This window comes from Salmo salar, chromosome ssa19 (genome assembly GCF_905237065.1).
Source record: "Salmo salar chromosome ssa19, Ssal_v3.1, whole genome shotgun sequence".
In the NCBI taxonomy this organism is placed as follows: domain Eukaryota; kingdom Metazoa; phylum Chordata; class Actinopteri; order Salmoniformes; family Salmonidae; genus Salmo; species Salmo salar.
The window spans coordinates 15,876,212-15,900,550 of record NC_059460.1 but is presented as its reverse complement, the minus strand read 5'-3'; the positions used below and the strand labels follow the sequence as shown (position 1 = coordinate 15,900,550).

The 24,339-nt window shown below is 39.4% G+C and overlaps 2 protein-coding genes across 6 annotated transcripts in view; one reads left to right on the top strand and one right to left on the bottom strand.

The window, feature by feature from the left end:
- The first annotated feature begins 249 nt into the window (after window positions 1-249).
- Window positions 250-23,425, top strand: cpne3 (copine III). Of its 5 annotated transcripts, none has more exons than XR_001322473.2 (16): window positions 260-549; window positions 2,160-2,300; window positions 2,610-2,789; window positions 6,475-6,549; window positions 6,634-6,705; window positions 6,902-6,982; window positions 7,896-7,985; window positions 11,222-11,320; window positions 11,401-11,547; window positions 11,774-11,907; window positions 12,418-12,472; window positions 19,443-19,494; window positions 19,585-19,718; window positions 19,910-20,146; window positions 20,535-20,786; window positions 21,111-23,425. XR_001322473.2 is itself a non-coding variant. In XM_014157441.2 (16 exons), exons 2-15 carry the CDS (start codon window positions 2,169-2,171, stop codon window positions 20,670-20,672), a joined length of 1,626 nt encoding a protein of 541 aa, XP_014012916.1. In that variant the 5' UTR covers window positions 261-549; window positions 2,160-2,168; the 3' UTR covers window positions 20,673-20,704; window positions 21,111-23,425. The 5 variants fall into 5 exon arrangements, 4 of the variants coding, with proteins under 4 accessions (XP_014012914.1, XP_014012916.1, XP_014012912.1 ...); XM_014157441.2 differs by having other exon boundaries at window positions 261-549; window positions 20,535-20,704; XM_014157439.2 differs by lacking the exon at window positions 20,535-20,786 and having other exon boundaries at window positions 250-409.
- cngb3.1 (cyclic nucleotide gated channel subunit beta 3, tandem duplicate 1) overlaps window positions 22,943-24,339 on the bottom strand; it is a 46,266-nt gene continuing 44,869 nt past the window's right edge. Inside the window, exon 18 of the mRNA XM_045702882.1 lies at window positions 22,943-24,056. Within this exon, the coding sequence (XP_045558838.1) occupies window positions 24,024-24,056 (33 nt within the window). The 3' untranslated portion in view covers window positions 22,943-24,023. The remainder of the gene's footprint in view (window positions 24,057-24,339) is intronic.

Below are 24,339 nucleotides of genomic sequence, written 5' to 3'. Positions count from 1 at the left end.
TTGTTGTAAATCTGTTTTAAGATTGATCGGGCATTATTACAGTTTAACTTGTATTTTCCACAGTATTCTCTCTGGTATCAATTGTTCAACTTCGAAACCATTGCACTGGTCGGTATGCTTTTCAAAACTGTTTTTCTGAATGGTTATCTTAAATGCATCTTCGCAAAATACGTCCTTGGTTTATGGTGTCGACTAGAAACAAGAAGCTACTTCATTGGTTCCGTAGTCAGAACTGACATCAACAGAATATATAATTATATGAGACCAGTTAGTTTCTCACCGTTGCAAACCGTAGCAAAACGTTTTGCAACGGAAAAGGCTTTGCAACAAAAAAAAAAAACAAGGATTCTAATTGGACACGTTAACTAGTCCCTCTCCATTTTGGTCCGTTTGTTTCGACACTACACAAGTATGTATCTGGGACACACCTAAGGCGGGGTTTGGCCTGGAGGGTCCATTCGACACTGAACAGTTGTGGAACAGCTCTTGATCCGAGTAGCACGCAGATTACTTCAGGGACTCAAAGTATTGTAAAGTAAACTAATTTAAGTAAGAAACTAGTCAATAAATAATACCGTGCATGGCTTGTTTATCTATTGCTGTGAAATTGTTTGACGCGTTGTGTTTCAGGAGCTAATAGAAACCGCTAACGTTAGCTAGCTAGAGAAACAGCTAGCTAAACTAGAGAAACAGCAAGCTAGCCAGCTGTCAGTTACATGTCAAACCAAAACCAGGATAGAAAGACAGCCACAACTGTCATTCGATTACTATGTCTAACATGTTATAGTTAATACCGATATGGCTAGTTATGTTAATAATTAGCTAACAAGTAGCCTAACTCTGCTAGCTCCCACGCCCCATCTACAGTATGATACATTTGTGCTGCGTTTATAACCAAGTGGGAAGGTGGTAATTACTATTAGTTAAGTCGTAAATACTAGTTAGATGTGCTTTGAATTCGTTGAGAAACGCTAATTGGCGAATCGTCATCAAGCTGGGCCATAAACTAAAGGTACAGCTATCATGCTTGTAAAATTGGTGTTAAAAAATTATACGAATATATTTATTTTTATAAATTATGTTTTACATTTAACTCCCGAAAATGCTGTAATTGAGGTCATTTTTGAAGTCGGTGATGCCAGAGGTCAGCATGTGGGAGAAGTCAGAGCTCAGGGATGATAAACGATTTTCCTTTTACACTGAACAAAAATATAAACGCAACATGTAAAGTGTTGGTTTCATGAGCTGAAATAAAATATCCCAGAAATGTTCCATATGCACAAAAAGCTTATTTCTCTCAAATGTTGTGCACAAATTTGTTTACATCCCTGTTAGTGAGCATTTCTCCTTTGCCAAGATAATCGATCTACCTGACAGGTGTGGCATATCAAGAAGCTGATTAAACGGCATGCTGATTAAACGGCATGCTCATTACTTGACTCCCGAGTGGCGCAGCGGTCTAAGGCACAGCAGACCCTGGCTTGAATCCAGGCTGCATCACATCCGGCTGTGATTGGGAGTCCCATAGGGTGGCGCACAATTAGCCCAGCATCGTCCGGGGTAGGCTGTCATTGTAAATAAGAATTTGTTCTTAACTGACTTGCCTAGTAAAATAAAACGGGTGCAACTTGTGCTGGGGACAATAAAAAGCCACTCTAAAATGTGCAGTTTTATCACACAATATGTGTGCCACAGATGTCTCAAGTTTTGAGGGAGTGTGCAATTGGCAAGCTGACAGCAGACTGCTGTTGCCAGAGAATTGCATGTTAATTTCTCTACCATAAGCTGCCTCCAACAATTTTAGAGAATTTGGCAGTATGTCCAATTTGGCCCAAAAAGTTACATATTGCAGCTTTAACTCAGCTGTATTGATATAATATATTTTTTTATAAAATAAAAATAATAGCTAATGTTTCCTACTGTAGTGCGTCAACAGTCAAAACAATAGTGACGTTAGACATTTAGCTTAGCTGTCCACACCCTTGCTACACAGGTTTATTGCATAGCCTCACAGTTAATGTTGGTAAAATATCTGTAATAAAAGCAAACTTACATAAAACATAGTTAGAAAAAATACATCTTTGGATGGTTGTATGTACAGTAGCTCACAGATTGATTAATTTTGCTTAGGGACATTATCTGTCTCTTCTGTGTTACAGGCAGGTCCAATGGCAACACAGTGTGTGACAAAGGTGGAGCTGACTGTCTCCTGTGAGAATCTTCTGGACAAGGATATTGGCTCCAAGTCTGACCCACTGTGTGTTCTTCTCATGAACACTACTGGGTCACAGTGGTACGAGGTCAGTCACAGATTCTTGTTTGCCCAAAAAACACTGTGACATTGTTAAATGTTAACCCAACTAGGCAAAAATAAGATTTCTCCCTAAAGCCATCATCATGCATAATTCATTAGCTTGAATCAGTATTCTGCTTCACTGTTTGAAAAAGCATCTCAGCGTTGTAGAATGGCTAAAGCGAGCATTAACTATTTCCAGGAAGAATCTGAAATGTTGGGCCAATTCAGTATCACTTTATGTTGTTGATTAGTTTCACGAGGGTGTGAGAATGTGTATGTTTTGATTACTAACTGGCTGAATTTGTGTTCGTAGGTGGGCCGCACAGAGAAGGTACAGAATTGCCTTGCGCCAAAGTTTGCCAAGAAGTTCATCATCGATTACTACTTTGAAATAGTGCAAAAGCTGAAGTTTGGAATTTACGACATCGACAATAAAACTGTTGACCTAAGTGATGATGATTTCCTGGGAGAGCTGGAGTGTACCTTGGGCCAGGTGAGGTCTTTTTCTTTCCCCTCCTCACTTAATAAAGCCCGAGAAGCCGGTGTTTGGAGGATATGTTGACACGGGTGTTGTTAGGCCAAACACTGACTTCGAGGACATCACTTTTCATACAACGGGTTACCAACATATTCAAATATTGATTGATATATTTGTTAAACTTTATTTTGCTTAATTTATTCATACTATTTCATCCTTCCACGAGATATAGTCCTGACACAAATCTAGGGTTGCTACCCAAGCTGGCTGGTCGTTTGTTCTATCGGTTCGTTTGCCCGAGACGTGACCCAGTCGTTAAGTCTTTTTTTAGTTCTGTATCTATGGAACCGACCCAGTCGTTCGTTCTAGATGTTCTATTGCCATACTGGCTGGCAAGATTCTTATCCCTTGCTTGCTAGCTAGCCAACTACGGCTAACTTAGTCACGTCAAACAGTGCAGCTAGAATAACAGGAAAGTATTTGCATTTGTTTAAGCTGTTTTCTAGAGACATTTATTTGTATATGTCTGTAGAAATGATGCTGATTCATGATTTCGGCTGGCTGAGAAAAGCTACCTTTCTGTCTGTCTCGTCCTGACTCCCACAAGTTTTATACAAATCTCCGCTATCGAAAATCAATTGCTAGTCTAAAAGAAATGGGAGATAATGTCTAGATGCTTTTTACAGTGGAAATCAAGTTTATAAATTGTCTGGCTGGGCTGATGAGACAGTGAATTGCGAAGTGAGATGGAACCGGGTAAATAGGCATTTCAACGTCATAGCTTTAGCCGGTGGTAACTTGTGGAATAGACACCGGATTGCGCTTTTAACCAATCAGCGTCCAGGATTAAACCGACCCATTGTATAACTATTGATAGACGTTGCAGTAGTCTGTTTTGGTGATTCCGGTCAGTGTCCCACTGTCACTCATGTAGAGAGTTAGCATAATACACAGTGCATACAACCCCTATGAAGATGTGCAGTGGCTGTGCAATCTGTGACTTGACACCTAAGGTTTCTTTTGACTGTTTGTTCAGGCGGCTAAACAAACAGTCTGTATGGACTTTGTCTGTTTCAAGTGCATCGTTGTCAATTTAGGCAATAAGGCCTGAGGCGGTGTGGTATTCACCTACCTTGGTTTTTTCCCACATTTAGTTGCGTTACAAAGTGGGATTGAAATAGAATTAATGTAGATTTGTGTCATTGATCTACACAAAATACTCCATAATGTGAAAGTGGCAAGAAAATTCTAAGAATGTTTACTAATTAATAAAAATGTAATTACTAAAATATAGTTGTTGCATAAGTATTCACCCCCTTTGTTTAGGCAAGCCTAAATTAGTCCAGGAGTAAAATGTGGCTTAACAAACCACATAATAAGTTACATGGACTCTTTGCGAAATAATAGAGGTTGACATGATTTTTGAATGACCACCCCTTCCTCTATTCCCCATAGATGCAACAAGTAGTCCCTCAGTCATGTATTTCAAGCACAGATTCAACTACAACAGCTACAATAGTTCATTGGCTGTGATGGGAGAAAACTGAGAATGGATCAACAACGTTGTATTGGCTCCACAATAATGACCAAAAAATGTACAGAGTAAAGCATATTTCAAAACTTGTATCCTGTATATTCTCTACTTTACGTGCAGATAACAGGCTACAGGTGAGTTTAGATCAACATGAGATAAAGCTGAATCGATGTCTGCAAGATCACGTAATGATCACAGTATTCTACATAACAGAACCAAATATAATAGCATAGTATAACGATACCATAAGACAAAAACACCACCACATTTTTCTCAACAGCGCGCGCCACTAGTCAAAATGCACAGGTAGGCTATGCTAATGCTACAGTTTAACGCCATCTGCACTTAAATTAGCTCACTGTACATCATTCAAAACAACACTGTAGGCTACTACGACAACACTGTAACTCAAGATCAAAGAGCATACCCCCATGAAACGGATTGAGATCAAATGGCTGATTTACTATGGATAAAACTCATTCACGATTGAATGCGGTGGTGTTTTTGTCTTACAGTAACGTTATACTATGCTATTATATTTGGTTATGTTATGTAGAATACTGTGATCATTATGTGAGATCTTGCAGACATTAATTCTGCTTGATCTAACTTTATTAAACGACCACCATTCGCCTGACTAGTCTGTTCTCTGCGCGTAAAGTAGAGAATACACATGTGCAGAATCTTCCGGAAGCTCTGGATCTTTTAGTCAGCTGACTAAAGATCCCCAACCCGAAAAAGTTGGATCCGCAGCCATGGCCTAAAAAGAATCTGGATGGAGCTAAGCACATGCAAAATCCTAGAGGAATACCTGCTTCAGTCTGCTTTACACCAGACACTGGGAGAGGAATTCACCTTTCAGTCGGTCATTAACCTACAACACAATGCCAAATCTACATTGGAGTTGCTTACCAAGAAGACAGTGAATGTTTGTGAGGGGCCGAGTTAGTTTTGACTTAAATCTGCTTGAAAAGATCCCCAACACCTTGACAGATAATGGGCAAATATTGCACAATCCAGGTGTGCAAAGCTCTTAAGACTTACCCAACATGTTTGTAATATGTATTGACTCATGGGGGAATGCTTAGTGTTTTATTTTTCATTAATCTTCAAAAACAATGTTGACAGTATTTTGTGTTGATCGCTGACGAATCATTTAAAAACCTCTTAGATGTAACAGGGACCTGCGTGGTTCTGGTACCGGTTCCGACTGACATTTTCGCTTATAAATCGATTCTATAGACACCGTAAATCAAAATGGTTTGCTTTGAGCAATAGCCCTGGTTCCCGCAGACAAACTAGTATTTTTTTCTGAGCCGGTGTGATGTAGAATGTGAAGTCTGAAACCACTTGAAGCTGGGATGTCCCTCCTACCATTTCATTCGCTCTTCTGACTGTACATAAACTGGCTGAACCCTACATCACAGCCACCGACATGCCTATAATCGTTACATCGTAGCGCAGCAGGAGATAGTGGTTTCACCACGGTAGCCCATTCAGAGATCGATTTATAGCCATTAATATAAAATAAATCATTGATTTTAAACAAACACAGTTTTACCAGGAAGGTGATATTTTGACCTTTGAGTAAGCAGCATTAATAGTTATTTATGGCCCTAATGATAAATAATTACTTTTATGGATTGCGTAGATTACATTTTTGATTTAGTTACATTTAAGTGATTAATCCCAATTTGTAACACAATGAAATTGAAGGAGGGTGAATACTTATGATAGGCACTGTACACGATGCAAGGCAGAGCTTCTGGATACAGCCTTCAGCCATGGTATATTGGCCACAAACCCAACATAAATAGAACCGTAAACAAGTATTTTTGCATCATACATGTGGTACATTGTCTTATATACACACAGCTGAATGCTGTTTCAGCCAATCAGCATCCAGGATTCAAACTACCTGGTTTGTAATACATTTTATAAACCCGGGTACCAGTTTATAATAGCACTAAGGCACTTCAGGGGTTTGTGGTATATTGCCAATATACCATGGCTAAGGGCTGTATCCAGGCACTCCGCTTCGAGTCGTGCATAAGAACATCCCTTAGCCGTGGTATATGGCCAATGTACCACACTCCCTCGGGCATTATTGCTTAAGTGTCCATTTACATTACAAGTGTTTCTTCCGCATCAAATTGTCTTTTCCAGGTGGTGTCTAGTAGAAAGCATACTAGACCACTGGTGTTGAAGAACAACAGGCCTGCAGGAAGAGGGAGCATTACAGTGAGTCATTTACAGAGATGTTTGTTGTTTATCATATTATGTTTGTCGTTGTCTTTTTTTTTTACTGTCTTATTTTCTTTGTAGATAATTGCTGAAGAAATAAAAGACAACAGGGTGGTGAATTTTGAGGCTGAAGCAAGGAAACTGGACAACAAGGTATCGATACAATATTGAAGAATGCGCACCAAGCACGGGTCATCCCATGAGTGACAAATCTGTTGAAGTGATACTTGCTGCTCTGTAAAGCCAATAATTGAGGGAAATAAAGCACACAATAGTTAGCTGAGTTGCTTGTGTCTGTTGTGTGATATTTTATGACTTACAATGTTTTCACATATATGGCTGTTTCCAGGATTTCTTTGGGAAGTCTGATCCTTACCTGGAGTTCTACAAGCAGACAGAGACTGGATGGCAGCTGGCTCACAGAACGGAGGTACAGTACAACATAGACACATTTCTATGGAGTACAACACAGACTCTCATACGGCCCATTTCAACTGAGACTTTTTTAACTGGTTTTACAACTATATACGACTTCCATTCAGTTATGCAGCACATACTGTACTCCTGGTCTTCTTTTGCAAATTGTGAATGTTAAAGGAAGTTTTATTGTCTGTGTGAAATGTGACAGCAATAACCATAGACTACGTAATATCCTGTTGCACACTGGAGATGGCACGGTTAATCGAATATCCGGATATCCTAACAGACATTAGGACCCTTGTGAGTTCAATTTTGGCAACAATGAAAAAGAGGCCTATTTTAACAATGGAAAAGCGTTGTCTTAATGAAATTGTCCATGTGACATTGTTGCACACAAGGATATGACATTTGAAATGCTTAATTTAATAAAACAACAAACGTAAGAATGTAGTGTTTATGTACACCACATTGAGCCACTACTGCTTCAGACATGTGGCTTTGACAGTACGATGTTTACAGTTGGGCATTGTAAATGTAGCCTACAGTTCTGAGGACGCACAAAGTAGTTTTATTTTCAAGCTAATTACGTTTTACATGAAAAGGCATTTTACTATCATAGCGCATTTAGCCCTCCAACGTTTTGCTTTTTTTCCCCATTTCAAATGCCTATCACTATTGTGCACTGACTGACACTGGAAACAGTGTATAACATTTGCATGGTTTCCTCCTTTTCTCCAGAAACTCATTACTCTCCTCCTATTCTTTGTCCAGATGCCTATAATGTGATTGAACCAAATGCTATGTAGCTAATGAGTATCTGCTCTTGTACTGTGTCCAGACACTGGTGTTGTGTTACAGATTGTGGTTAGTGGTAATGCGATACAGATAATGGTTACCATATTTGTCCCTGTGCCCTGCATAAGGTGGTGAAGAACAACCTGAACCCAACATGGAAACCCTTCAGGATCCCCCTGCAGTCTCTGTGTGGAGGAGACATGGACAAACATATAAAGGTATGCAGACACACAACCACACCTGTACCAGTACTAACCTACCTTACACATCAGCAACTCTTACTGCACAGACACTGAAATATTCCATATCTTTTGTATTTGATTTGGGGAATGTTTTGGTGTAACACCCTTTCTGGAATTGTGTGTGTGGTTTGCATGATAATAACACAGGTAATAACCTTAAGATACGGTCACCTCCACAATTATTGGCACCATTTGATAAAAAGATAAGCAAAAAAATTATAGCTCAGTATTTGTATTACTTATATATTGTATGCAAGAAAAGGGGGGTAAATTATTATTTTATACGAATACAATAGCTCAGAGAAAGATTTTGTTTAACAAGTATATATTTTATCAAAAAGATAGGTGTCAATTATTGGCACCTCTGTTTTCAATACTTTGTGCTTCCTCCCCCTGCAAGGATAACGCCACTGAACCTTTTTCTATAATGTTTTGAGATTGGAGAATTTAAAATGGTTTCAATTGAGATGTTGTGTCACTGATCTACACACAATACCCCATAATGTCAAAGTGTATTTTGTTTGTAGAATTTTTTTTTAATTAATAAAAAAAAATGTCTTGAGTCAATAAGAATTCAACCCATTTTGTTATTGCAAGCCTCAATAAGTTCAGGAGTACAAATGTGCTAAGCAAATTGCATAATAAGTTGCATGGACTTATTCCGTGTTGAGTAATAGTGGTTAACATGATTTTTTAAATGACTACCCTATCTCTGTACCCCACACATACAGATAATTGTAAGGTTCCTCAATCGAGTTGTGAATTTCAAGCACAGATTCAACCACAAAGACCAGGGATGTTTTTCAATGCCTCGCAAAGAAGGGCAGGCACCGATTGGTAGATGTCAACAACAGCAAAAAATGCAGATGCTGAATGAATATCCCTTTGAGCATGGTGAAGTTAATTACACTTTGGATGGTGTATCAATAAACGCAGTCACTACAAAGATACAGGCGTCCTTCCTAACTCAGTTGCCAGAGAGGAAGGAAACTGCTCAGGTATTTCACCATGATGCCAATAGCGATTTAAAACAGTTTTATGGTTGTGATATGAGGAAACTGAAGATGGATCAACATTATAGTTACTCCACAATACTAACCTAAATGACAGAGAAAAGAAAGCCTGTACAGAATAAAAATATTCCCATCAAGAAATTAACTTTTGTCTAGAATAGAAATTGTTATGTTTGGGGCAAATCCAAAACATCACTGAGAACTACTCTTCACATTTTCAAGCATGGTTGCTGCATTAAGTTATGGGTATACTTATCATTGGCAAAGACTAGCTATGGCAGGGGTGTCAAACTCATTCCATAGAGGTCCTAGTGTCTAATGGTTTTAGGGTTTTCCTTTCAATTAAGACCTAGACAACCAGGTGAAGGGAGTTCCTTACTAATTAGTGATCTAAATTCATCAATCAAGTACAAGGGAGGAGCGAAAACCTGCAGACACTCGGCCCTCCGTGGAATGACTAAGATGGTTTTTGGGGGGGATAAGAAAAGGAATACAGCAAAACACAGGCAGTTTTGACTTAAATTTGCTTGAAAATCTATGGCACGACTTGATAACTGCTGTCTAGCAATGGTCAACAATCAACTTGACAGAGCTTGAATAATGGGCAGATATTGTACAATCCATGTGTGCAAAGCTCTTAGAGACTTACCAAAAAAAGACTCAGCTGTGATCGCCGCCAAAGGTTCTTCTACAAAGTATTGACTGAGGGCTGTGAATACTTATGTAAATGAGGTATTTCTGTAAATAATTTTCTGTAAATTTACTAAAGATTCTCACTTATGTTCTCACTTTTATTGTGTGTTATTTTATGTAGAAAAAAAATCGAATCCATTTTGAATGTAACACCACAATGTGGAATAAGTCAAGGGGTATGAATACTTTCTGAAGGCAATGTATGAAGGACAAAAACCATTAGTCTCTTCATTTTTTAGTTCTTTGCCTTTTCCCCATGGTGATGGTTGACATGTTTTTTTTACATGTGTGTTACCTCATTTTTATACCCCAGTGAAGCAGGAAGCCATGGTTGGCCACAATACATTTCCTTAAACTGAGATTAACTTGAAAAAAGTAGAATGTTAATGCAGATTTTATTTTGTTTGATTTTCTAAGAGTCTTTAGGGGTGCCAATTGTTTTGACACCTATCTTTTTAGTTTTTTTGTATTAGTTTAACAATCTTTTTCTGAGCAATTGTATTAGTGTAAAATAATATAATTTCCACAATTTTGGGGGGGCATACAATATAATTAAGTATTTGTATTATTTATTTTATAGCCTTTTTTTTCTCCTTTATCTTTATCAAGGGTGCCGATAATGTTGGTGACTGTACTTGTTAACGGTTTTAAACAGCGGGGGGAAAATAACTGCATTAACTCTCACGTTTTATAATAGATTTTAAATGGTTATCTTTCTCTACTATTAGCTAAGTGGACTACTATTGTACATCGTCTGTACAGCATTAGAGGGCATTGATTGATGTTGACAATTGGTGATTTTTCAGCTGTAAATACCCCTAATGCAGTCTTTTAAGGAACAACTGATACCCACACTGGAGGACATGTGAGTTACCCTCAGACCTGGGTTCAAATTTGTGGGGGTTTGATTGAGCCTGCCTGTGCCTACACTTTAAGGACTCTTTCACTGGTTTCAATGTCACAGACAAGCTCAATCGAGCAGGAAACAAATCTTATTTAAACCCAGGTCATCTACCGTCATCAGCACGGTGTGTGTGTCCAACTCCAACCTCATGTGCCTTCAGTAGAAGGGTGAAGTGACTAGTCAGTAGTGGAACACTGGAATGGGTGGGGAACATTTACCCTGTAGTAGGCTGTATCCATCCTGTACTGATAGCCACGGATCCAGCTCTTCCATAGACATCCATATTGTCTTTGTTGGACAAATGGTGGAAATTGATGAAGCCTCCTCTGTCATCATGGCATCATCTTTCTGTTGTGCATTAGTGTTAGTTAACTTAGTGTGTTTAACCTTTGCTCTGAGTTTGGTTTGCCGTCATGGTTTGGTGTTTTCCATTGCATGATCTTCTTGTTCACCCACTGTCTGATTCTTACTGAGTGTGATGTGAATGATGTTTGTTTGGGGTTTGAAACAGTTAGTGTGTTCATGTTACACACCTTTTTGAGGAGTCATTTTGTGGCTTGTTGCTAACCTGTTGCTAACTCCGAATCTATGCTCGTCCTAAGGTGGAGTGCTACGACTATGACAATGATGGATCTCATGACCTCATTGGAATCTTTGAGACCACCATGACACGTCTGCAAGAGGCATCGCGCTCCTCACCGGTGAGATGGAGTGCAAGGGTTACTCTGTGTGTGTCTGTCTGTGTGGTTCTTCTCATCCTTGCTCCTCTGTCCCTCCCCAGGCTGAGTTTGAATGTATCAACAGTAAAAAGCAACAGAAGAAGAAGGGATACAAAAACTCTGGTGTGGTGAGTGTGAAGCTGTGTCAGGTGGTGAAGGAGTATACCTTCCTGGACTATATCATGGGCGGTTGCCAGATCAACTTCACTGTGAGTAAAGATTTCTCTCTAAATGACCTCTAGCACAGAAATGGCCCTTTTCATGCTGAGTTTTTCTGTATTGTACGTCGCACTTGTTTCTTTTTATTATTCATTGTCTTTCAATTTGTGTCATATGCCTGCCAGCAAAAATGTCTTCTCGGGGTTGAATAAAGTTCATTGAATTGAACTGCCACCACAATAAGCCTTGTCTCTCTGTCTCCCTCTCCATCTGTAGGTGGGTATTGACTTCACAGGGTCAAACGGAGACCCCAAATCTCCCCAGTCTCTCCACTACATCAGTCCACAAGGGGTCAATGAATACCTGTCTGCCATCTGGTCCGTTGGCATGGTGATCCAAGACTACGACAGGTAATCTTACCAATTTGTAAGTCGCTCTGGATAAGAGCGTCTGCTAAATGACGTAAATGTAAAAAAATGTAAATGTAATCTGACCTGTACTACTCGCCATATGCTACATTATATATGGTGCGGTGACTGGGAAACTCACACCCATAATATGCTGAATTATTTATTTTTCCCATGTAAATGCAATGCTGTATGTTTTTGCTTGAACTGCCTGCCCCTGGAACTGCTGGATGCAAAAATACCATTCTTACCATTTATCTGGCTTTGCATTCTGTTAACCTTCGGCAATAGTTGTATGTGTGAATGTTAATGATTAGCAGGTGTGTGTGTGTGTGGAGTTTCATGTTTAAAGATGGAATGTGCTGATGCAGGTTAGCAAGTTAGCTCTTTAGTTAGACTGAGGTGGTTTCCATAGACAAGGTGTGAGGATATGATCCTGCCTCTTAGTTTCCATTGTGGTTGTATCATTGTTTTGAATGATAGGGAAGTATCTGACTGAAATGTTCCCTGCAGTGACAAAATGTTCCCTGCCTTTGGCTTTGGAGCACAGATCCCACCTACCTGGCAGGTAAATATGGATTTTCATATGGTGAACATCATCATCTCTTGTGGACAGATGCATGTAACAGGATAATGCAAGAAAACCCTATCACAATGCTAATAGCACAAACTAATAGCGAAATCACATTTTGCCGCCACTGTTAGCTAAACAAACGCTAATGAGCGAAAACAAACTAATTGCAAAGACATGCAAATCCATAAAGTTAAACAAGCATAGCTAGTTGCTACCGAATGTCATTTTTAGTGTGTGGACATTTTATGAGCGAAATTGTGCAAATGAACAAAGTTGTGATGCATGCTTTTCTGAAGGAAGAGTAGCATGTGTACACAGAGCAGAGAAAAGAACAACGAAGGAGTAAAAACCACTAGTAGGAAGCATAGGGAAAAAATGGCATCCATAGCTCTGACTTCTGGCAGAAAGCCCTTATACGATATCTGATGGCAAACATTTAGTAGTGAATTGCATGCAAGTGTAACTTCATCAAATGTATTTATATAGCCCTTCTTACATCAGATGACATCTCAAAGTGCTGTACAGAAACCCAGCCTAAAACCCCAAACAGCAAGCATTGCAGGTGTAGAAGCACCTCGTGCACCACATAACAGTGACTCGCCGATAGATATAGAACGCTATGGACTCACCAGCTCCCACTTTCTCCCGTTGGGATATTTAAAAACACCTGACTGGCTCAGCTGTTCTAGGGAACTATGATAAGCTTCATAATGTAAAATAGTGTAACCAGTGAATCTGCTTTATCTCCTAACGTATTGCACAAGTTGACAGCATGTATTAACTATAAAAAGTAGCTACAAATATTCAAATTTGTTGAAAAACTTCAAAGAAATAGGTTTGACGGTATTGAAAAACCATCCCGTGGCTTTTTCCAAATACCCCGGTATACGGCATACACGGAATACCGCCCAACCCTACCATGTCATTTGCTGGAAAGAAAATTATTTTTTGTTGAATAGTCATGACTTGTTTGAGATAGCCGTGGTAAAATGACAGTGGAGAAGGATATCATTGCTACTTAACACAGATCCAAGTTCAGTTTTGAGATCCAATGGTGTCATTAGCGTAGGGTTAGCTGGACATTTCTGATTGGTCTTGGAACTGTGACAACTGTCAGCCTCTCCCCGCTTGACTCAGTTGGATATTTAGTGATTTTGCCATCACAGCCAGATATGTTCACAATCTTTAACCCTTAACTTAGTTTAAACAATTGTATTTGTTGATTTAAATCAGACTTTATTAATGCGATGAGTAATCCAGGAATGTCATAAGTTAATTGACACAAGAAAAATAGCAACTCTACAGCGCGCAATGACTAAAATGAAAGGCTAAAGGAATTCCTGACACAAAGGATCCGCGGAGCTCTACCTTCTCACCAATCTATTAGGCAAGGTTTTAGTTCTGGGTTTCTGAGATTGTGAACATCGCGATCCCGCATTAAATGACGTTCAGTTTATAAAGGCTTCATAAAGCCATAATGCCTTTATAAGCACTACATGTGTTAGAATGCATGTGGCGTAATCACCAATGTCGAATGTGACATAACCCACTGTCAAATATGATATAAGCACATGCTTTATAAAGGGTTGCATGTTGTGCTGAAGGATGGCATACGCGCTGAAGGGATGTCCTGTCACATTTCACCTAATCTCATTCCCAGACACTTCTACCCAAATGCCTGGAAGGTCTGGTGGACCAATGCATCAAACATGGCCTTCATTAGTTAGGGTTAGGTTTAAAATCACATTTTAACAAGATGAATAGGCAGGGATAACAATGATTATGACTTTTTGACTGCGTTAAATAGTGACAATGACACATACTTTACTCAGTAAGGTCACTCCCACTAAGTCCAACTTTAAATGGTTGATATCCCAGGCTTATATGTGCTGTGTGTGCAATAGTCTGGGGATGACGTTACACCAAGAAACACTTACCTTGATGAAAGCCCCCAACCTAAAGAAATTGAAAATGTCTTTCTTCTGGAACCAAGTTACATGTTCCTCAGTAAACAAACACACACACAACAAAACAAGCCACACTGTGCGGTGCTGTGCCCAGTCAAGTCTTTGACACATTCACCCACTTCCCCTTGCTGAATGATGAGCCACAAAATGTTGGCACCATTGTAACAGGTTGTAATCAAGCCCTGGTCTCCAGCATGGGAACAGAAGAGGAATACCTGGTGTGGTAGTCTCAGGTTGGACTACTCCAAATCATCTTGGTTCTGACACACACACACACACACACAAGCTTTTCCCTACAGTAACCTGTGGATCATGAGAACCTTCATAAATCAGCAGAATGTTAATAACCTATTTAATGACACTTTATGTAGTGTCCTGTAATAGTTTGAAGTGAGACACCTTCGGTCATTCATAAGACATCCATAAAGACTATCGCATGATGCTACTCTTAATTTAAAGTCAGACCCATTTGGTAATTTTATAACACATACATACATTTCTTGTATCATGACCCTCGTGTTTTTTTTACATTGGATAGAAGTAGAAACTCAGAGCTAGAAAATGGTATATCATACACTACAGTTGAGGAACAATGGGAAAGTAATTCTGCTTTGAAAGTTGAAAAACTTGTAACCCCACTTCTGAGAAAATAGCCCTTGAATGTTTTGGTACACCTGCTAGAGAGCGTTTGTCTACACCCATTCAGCATTGTTCACACCCTCTTAAGCTTTAGCCCCACCCATCTCTTTTAAGGATTCACATGTGAGGCCATGTGCAAATCAGAGTGAGTATGGTACTAAACAACCAAAGATTTCAAGACTAAAGGCTGGTTTATACTACGTCTATCTACATGTCGGTAGACAGTTGTCGCAGTGACATCATGAGCATTCTATTGTCGTTATGAAAAAGTATAAACACAAAAACGACAGGCTACATGACATCAGCAGCCTGGTAGTCCAAAATAGCGTAGTGTATTTTAACAACAAACCCATCTGTTTAAAAATGTATTTAGTATATGTCAATCTAGCAAACCAGGCAACTAAATGCAACTTTCTAAACAATGTTTTGGTTCGTTTCTTGCTTGCTAGCTAACGTTAAGTTCGCTGGCTAGCGAATTCAAATAATGACCATATCATAGCTGACAATGTCTTAATTTTAGATAATTTGTATTCATTATTACAGAAAATAAACTCACAACAAGATCATTATTTACAAGTTAACGGCGTGCTAATTACCGACAATACCTTACAGTTGTGAGTGCGATGAAATGAAAGCAGGGCATTCTACCGGAGAATTTTAGAACTTGGACACTGTCTCGTTGGCCTAACGTTATATCCTAATTTGACTTTGGTGCAGGTCATGTTGTTCTTCACATTACCGTCTCTGGTAAACACATATCAAGTAAAATCAAAGTTCATTTGTCACATACACAGCATACAGAAGGTGTAAACGGTACAGTGAAATGGTTACTTGCACAATGGAGTCTTTTGTTTAATCCCAACTCATAACGTTACTACCATGCATGAATCTGCAGGTAGCTAAAGCCAACCAACTAGGTTTAATGTTAGCTAGCTAGCTAACATTAGGCTATAACTAGTGACGCGAATGGCTTTCTGAGATACTAATAATATTAGCTACTACACAGATCCTACATGTAACTTTAGTTAGCAAGCCAGCCAGTTAATGTTAGCTAGCTACCTGACAGTATGCTTTAACTTGCCATGAAAATGACTTTGACAAAATTAGAAACGTATAATATCAGAAAATGTTGCTAGTGAGACTCTCTTACCTGTATAAATGGATGGACGCTTCTCCCTCTCTGTCACAGATGCTATGGTTGCCCTTAGTTTGAAGATATTGTCCAGAGACACGTGTTTTATACAACAGCCTTCTGTGTTCTCATTTCGACTCCATCCACATATTTGCAATCAAACGCCAGAATTTTCTCCATCTCCTTAGCTATCATACTCTGCTTCCACTGGGCATTCCACTGATTTCAAAACTCAGACTTTAAGAAAGTAGAGAGCATTAGCAACACTCATGTTACAGAGAAGTGTGCTACATGGCAGACCAATCTGAATTTTTCTGTGGCTAAACCAACTAGGCTTGTAATATAACAATTTTATTTATATTTACAGATGGCATACACATTTGTTATTAAGGCACATGAAAGTTCCATGTTCCTGTTTAGTAGTGATGTGCGACATACACCTAGTTTCCTGAAACGAGTCATTAACTATTAAGGTCAGACACCTTTGGTCATTCATAACGCATACAATAAGGCTTAATGATTTAAACACAAATGTATTAACACTTAGGGAATTATCACTAACAGCTGAAACAAATAATCATTAGACATGTTTAAACCATACATTTTATTTGTACATTTTTGAAACAATACAAATACATTAAGTTTCAAAAAGTCCAGCAATGTAATTACATTAAACATTACACGGGGCTGTGAATAGTGTAGCTTGTCCCTGAGCTGGCGGATGAATGGTTCTTGCCGCTTCTCCTGCTGGAGGTACTGCATGTTGGTTCCAACCTTAAAGTAACATCAAAGAAAGTTAGCAGGTCTGTTAGGAAATGCCTTTGTCACACCATCTGGATAAGGGGAAGATTGGGAAACTCCATTCTATTCATATTATTATATGCCTCTTTCATTTACAAATCTCATGATGTGACATCGCTGTACCGAGGGGGATTTGTATTTATCTGAGCCTGCTAGCTAGCAAAATGTAATCTAGCTGCTGTGATGTCACCGAAATTATTTGAAATAACGACTGAGCTAGCTACAGTATGTAATTTCACTTAACTTACAGTACAAACTAATTTAAATGTAAAAAATTAAGCTTAACTTGTTTTTCGCTGTCCAGTGGCAGCACAAGCGGGGCATTTGATTTGCGAACTCATCACATGATCAGCGTCTCGTCAGCAACACTGAAAAAGTACTGCCTGATCACGGATTTTCGGGAAATAGTAGAAAAGTGTCAACCATTCATGATATATGAAAAACAATTGTCTCCAAATTAACAATGATTCATATTTGTTCATATTTAAGTGACATTTGCATTCAATCTGGGTTTTAAAACCTCTTCCATGGTCAAGTAAATGCACACAATGCGAATCACTGTATATGGAATACATATTTGCTTAGAGCAAGAACCATTCTCGGTGCAACAGTAAAGGTATTTTAGGGAATGCTCAGTAGGGTCTGTAGAATGCATATATGGTGTCATTTCATGGGGCACTGAATAATACGGAGTGTTGCTGGCCTTTTACTCCACCCATTTCCATTGGTGGCCGAATCACATACAGTTGAAGTCGGAGGTTTACATACACTTAGGTTGGAGTCTTAAAACTCGTTTTTCTACCACTCCACAAATTTCTTGTTAACAAACTATAGTTTTGGCAAGTTGGTTAGGATATCTACTTTGTGCATGACACAAGTAATTTTTCCAACAATTGTTTACAGACAGATTATTTCACTTATAATTCACTGGATCACAGTTCCAGTGGGTCAGACGTTTACATCCTTGGGAGCAATTTCCAAACGCCTGAAGGTACCACGTTCATCTGTACAAACAATAGTACGCAAGTATAAACACCATGGGACCACTCAGCCATCATACCACTCAGATAGGAGACGCGTTCTGTCTCCTAGAGATGAACGTACTTTGGCGCGAAAAGTGCAAATCAATCCCAGAACAACAGCAAAGGACCTTGTGAAGATGCCGGAGGAAACGGGTACTAAAGTATCTATATCCACAGTAAAACGAGTCCTATATCGACATAACCTGAAAGGCCGCTCAGCAAGGAAGAAGCCACTGCTCCAAAACCACCATTAAAAAGCTAGACTACAGTTTGCAACTGTACGTGGGGACAAGATCGTACTTTTTGGAAAAATGTCCTCTGGTCTGATGAAGAAGAAAAAAATTAACTGTTTGGCCATAATGAGCATCGTTATGTTTGGAGGGAAAAGGGGGAGGCTTGCAAGCCGAAGAACACCATCCCAACCGTGAAGCATGGGTTTGGCAGCATCATGTTGTGGGGGTGCTTTGCTGCAGGGGGGACTGGTGCACTTCACAAAATAGATGGCATCATGAGGAGGGAATATTATGTGGACATATTGAAGCAACATCTCAAGACATCAGTGAGGAAGTTAAAGTTGGTCGCAAATGGGTCTTCCAAATGGACAGTGACCCCAAGCATACTTCCAAAGTTGTGGCAAAATGGCTTAAGAACAACAAAGTCAAGGTATTGGAGTGGCCATCACAAAGCCCTGACCTCAATCCTATAGAAAATATGTGGGCAGAACTGAAAAGGCGTGTGCGAGCAAGGAGGACTACAAACCTGACTCAGTTACACCAGCTCTGTCAGGAGGAATGGGCCGAAATTCACCCAACTTATTATGGGAAGCTTGTGGAAGGCTACCCAAAACGTTTGACCCAAGTTAAACAATTTAAAGGCAATGCTACCAGGTACTAATTGAGTGTATGTAAACTTCTGACCCACTGGGAATGTGATGAAAGAAATAAAAGCTGAAATAAATCATTCTCTCTACTATTATTCTGACATTTCACATTCTTAAAATAAAGTGGTGATCTTAACTGATGTAAGAAAGGGAATTTTTACTAGGATTAAATGTCAGGAATTGTGAAAAATGTAGTTTAAATGTATTTGGCTAAGGTGTATGTAAACTTCCAACTTCAACTGTATATATAAGGCCTTTTTTAAGCGGTTCTTACGCCACATTTTATAAAGCATAGGTTTGTCATATTTGACAGTGGGTTGTGTCACAGTTATGCCACATTTTTTAAACCTTTATAAAGCATGACATACAGTTATAGATTAACACATTTATGTAGCGGCTATGAAGGCTTTATGGGGCCTTTTATAAGCTGAACGTCATTTCAATCGCGCCCCATTGGGGTCTACAAGTATTATTTCTAGCAGAAATTCTCATAAAAATATTCTGGATGTATTGTGTTTTACAGGTTTCTCATGAGTTCCCTCTCAATTTCAACCCTGCAAATCCATTCTGTGCTGGTATGTGTGCAGACAGTTTTTGAAGGAAACAGTTATAATATGGTAATATAGGGTTTGGGAGTTTTTCACAGTTTGTGTGTGCGTCTTCAGGTATCGAGGGTGTAGTGGAGGCCTACAGAGTGTGTCTTCCCCAGGTGAAGCTCTACGGTCCCACTAACTTCTCTCCCATCATCAACCATGTAGCCCGCTTCGCTATGCAGGCTACCCAGCAGAAAACTGCCTCTGTGAGTAACTACAGTATGCTACATACTGTACTGCCTCTGTCTGTACTGTAAGGTTTTCCAGCACACTGATTTGACCTACTACAGTAGCTATGTTGGTCTACTGTACTTCAAACAACATGTATGCAGGTTGCTTAGGATTCCAACCTCAAATAGCCTAATTCATACTCCTTATCCTCTTCTCCTCCTCCAAGCAATACTTTGTCCTCCTGATCATAACGGACGGCGTGATCACGGATCTGGACCAGACACGCTCCGCCATCGTTAACGCTTCCCGTCTGCCCATGTCCATTATCATCATCGGTGTGGGCGGGGCCGACTTCACTGCCATGGAGTTCCTGGACGGTGACGACGGGCGGCTCAGAGCGCCAACGGGAGAGACTGCTGCACGGGACATCGTCCAGTTTGTCCCCTTTAGACAGTTCCAGAACGTGAGTAGATCGTCATGCTGCTCTGCTCTCTGGAAAGACTTGGATGATGATATCCATATGTTTCTACAACGTTGTTTATATGATGACTGAGGCGTTGATACCATAGAAAAATGTCCACAATTATGGCGTCATTGACTTGAGTGGGAATCCTGTTCTGCTCATTCTAGGTCTGTGGGTGTAGTCTGTCTCCTGTGTACTGACTAACTGCCTGCTTTAACTAAGGCCACCCAGCATAGGTTTAACCACCTCAAATTATCAAAAACATCTCCTTTCCAATCATCATGGATCCTCAATTGCTGAAATCTGCATCACTTCAACGATCTCCCCCTCCAACCCTTAGAGCCGCTCCCACCCAGCCTTGTTACTGTACCTTCTCATCTTGTTTCAGGCACCCAGGGAAGCTCTTGCTCAAAGCGTACTGGCAGAGTTGCCTGGACAAGTGGTGTCCTACTTCAGTATACACAAACTGAAGCCTCCCCATGACCCTGAGTCCCAGCCCTCAGCCCCGTCAGCCTCAGCCCTATGAGTCCCAGCCTCATCCCAGTACTTCGTAGAAATGTAGGGATACATCCCCCAAATGCTTCAACTACTCCCCATTGGCTTCTTCAACCCAACCCCTGTCTGTGTGCTTGCTTCCATGGTACGCCTGTCCTAGCTACTAGCTAGCTTAGAATAATCGTAGAGCATGGCTGCGTGCAGGGCTCACCCAGCCCTATTGTCATTGGTGATTTTGTATGAAAATAAAAGTACAAGGGACTTGAATGAATGAAAGTAATCCTATTCAATGCATTGTTCTGCTCACGCCTGTATTGTCAGCCTGGTATTTAATCATTGTCAAAATGCCTGCCCTATATGATCAGTTGTCACAAATAGATACTCATTTTCTCAAACGTTCTTTTTCCCCCTCTGCATTTTCCTTTGTCTCTTTACTTTCTGTTACCCCGTCTTTTCTTTCCATCTCCAGTCTCCTAAAGAAGCTCTGGCCCAGTCTGTGTTGGCTGAAGTCCCTGGTCAGGTGGTCACCTACTTCAACATGAATAAGCTGAGTCCTCCCAACACTGACACTCCCCCTGCCCCCGTCCCTACACCGCCAACTACTGCAGACATGCCCACCCTCACCTCCTAGTGCCCAGGAGAGGAACCAACCCCAGTACCCAGCACCAAGCCATCCCCACCTGACCGAAGACAAAGTACACTGTCAGGATGAGTATACAGTCGCTCATCTCAGTAGCTACAATAAGAACTCTCTGCTATTTATCATTGTGTCAAAGGGATCATGACAGGTATACAAAGCTCTAGCCATTACTAAATAGCATGTGTCAGGTTGAATTGAGCAGGATGGAAGTTTTGTAGGAGGAAATTCTACAAAACACTGCATGTGTACTTACAGCAACCAACAACACATTGGTCCAGTCTGGCTTGTTCCCAATCTCCGTCAGTAGGCCATTCCCAGAAGCATGTGTACATATACCCATATGCACAGTGTCTAGTGAAAGTCTACACATCCCTTGCACAGTTGTCACATTTTGCTGCCTTAAAACTAAATCTAAAAAGGGATTCAATTGTATTTCTTCCTACGATATGTATTGCGATTTGATGTTCCAAACATATTGCTCACTATGTCTGCTGAACGCATGAGAATTTTTTTTGATTGATCAGTCATGGAAAGGGTTAGCTTTACTATTTAAAAAGATGGAGAACAAGCTATATAGGATGAAAAATGCCGGAGTTTTGGCGCAGGTACAGCCGACTAGCCAAACAATTGTAATAATTTTTTTACAAATCAATACTTGTCAAAGTATCGATATAATATTATGACATCTAACTATCAATTACTGCCCCATCACTACTTTAATTGCTGCCAAAGGTGCTTCCACCAAGTATTAACTCTGGGGTGTAAAAGACGTACATTTTTTGCAATTCATTTTGACACTTTTCTTTACTTCATTCAATTTGAAAATGTGGAGTAGGCTGTTTAAATCAGTATGAAAAAACATCTAATGAAATCCCTTTTAAAGATGTAAAATGTGACAACTGTGGAAGGGGCGTGTATACTCACTAGGCAATGTATATATATTTTTTAAGTAGCCTAATGCTACTTAGTTGCTCCTATTTTATACTGTTTTGCCATTTTTAGTAGACACTTATCCAGAGCAACTTACAGGAGCAATTATGGTTAAGTGCCTTGCGCAACGACATATTTTTCACCAAGTCAGCTCGGGATTCGAACCAGTAACATTACAGTTACTGGCCCAACGCTCTTAACAGCTAGGCTACCTGCCACCCTATTTCACTATAAACCTTGCTTCATCAGATGTTTTTTTATAGTTTGGTACATTTGTATATTTTTACTAAGTTTAATGCTCAGTATAGATTAGCTATCAAGCTGTGAGTAGCATTATATCTACAGTAATTATCTAGTCCTCAAATTAATTTTTGGAGGTAAATTTTGTTTATTCAAACAGGCTAAGTTCATGCTTCTTTTTAAGTAATGTTTTTTAAATTGACGGCTTAGCAAATTGGATATTGTGTTGTGAATGCAGCTTTTGAGTGAATGACATTCATAGTGTATTAATCGTTCCACTCCAGAATAATGATGATTTGTTGATGTTTGTGTATTGAGTCGCTATAGAGCGCTCGTTTTTCTTCCTCTTGTGCCAATTATGCTTGCAGAGCCACTTTATGGACTAGCTTGCAGAGTTCCTATTCCATTTGAGCATAAATAATTGAATTCAATTATGACCATATTCATTATGTAAATGTCAGCTTTAGCTTATAGTATACATTTTGTGTTTATATAGGTAATATTGATTAACAATTTACTTTATTTAATTCTCCTTCCCCACTGATAATTGATCAGGTTTAAACTGGATTAGTTATTTTGTCATAATTGTTTATGGGTTCCTAAAAATTGAGGGCCTTATATTATAGATACTGCTACAGTAGCAATCAAATGGTTCTTTCTGCTCTTCCATGTTATGTCAATGTCCTATATTATATTATATACTGGGTGGTTTGAATGCTGATTAGCTTAAAGCAGTGGTATATCAGACCGAATACCATGGGTATGACAAAAAAAGTACTTTTACTGTTCTAATTAGTTTCGTAACCAGTTGCGTAATAAGAGCAGCCCGTAGCCATATACCACACCCTCTCTGGCCTTACTGCTTAAGTATACTCATGTGTGCTTTGTGCCATTATAGCTGTTTTCCCCCCAAAGGAATCAAGCATATTTCTAATATTGCATGATGATCACAAGTAAACGTTTATCTACCACAATGTGTGTCTCATCCTTTTTAGGGGTGGAAAAAAAGTTTGCTTCTTCAACTTGTTTTTTTAATTTTACATTGATTCCATAGGATTCTAAGGATGCGTTTACACAGGCAGCTCAAATCTTAATTTCATTCATTGTTTTTTTGACCAATCAGATCAGCTCAAAAAAATATCTGATGTGATTGGTCAAAAGATCAATTAGTGGAAAAAAGATCATAATTGGGCTTGTTAACTGAAATGAAAAAGATAGCAAGACACTGCAGTTGTAGTAAACATTTTAATAGTTTTATGAAAAGTACTATTTACAGTGTACAAAGTTTAACATGCTGGTATTCTCCATCATATTGGCTAACAGCACAGAGATCAGAACTCACTGACTAATCAAAGCATAATAAATTGTCAACAACGCATGCAAAATTTGGTTCTGGATTCTGAGATCAATCAACAAACAAAAATATTTCGAACATGTTGCTAAACGTTTTGCTACGGTGTGCACTAATGAATACACTCCAGCACAATAGAGGAATATAAACAAAGATGGCGGATCCAAGTAAAGGATCAGATGTCTCACCCTCTACTCTTTTTTTTAATATTTTTTATTTTTTTACTTCCCCTCCTGCTCCTTCGCTTGTGCAGCCTGGAAAGAAAGAAGAAAACATGAACCTCAAAGTCGTAGATATTTCTACTGTAGGTAGCCTTTATCCTTACAAATACTGTATGAGATTTAAGGGTTGATCACCTAAGCCAGATAGCCTCTACAGTGCTGTGAAAAAGTATTTGTCCCCTTTCTGATTTTCTCTATACTGGATGTTATCAGATCTTCAACCAAAACCTAATATTAAAGGGAACCGGAGTTTACAAATAACAAGAAAATGGATACCTATTTTATTTCATTAACAAAGTTAGGCATCACCCAATTC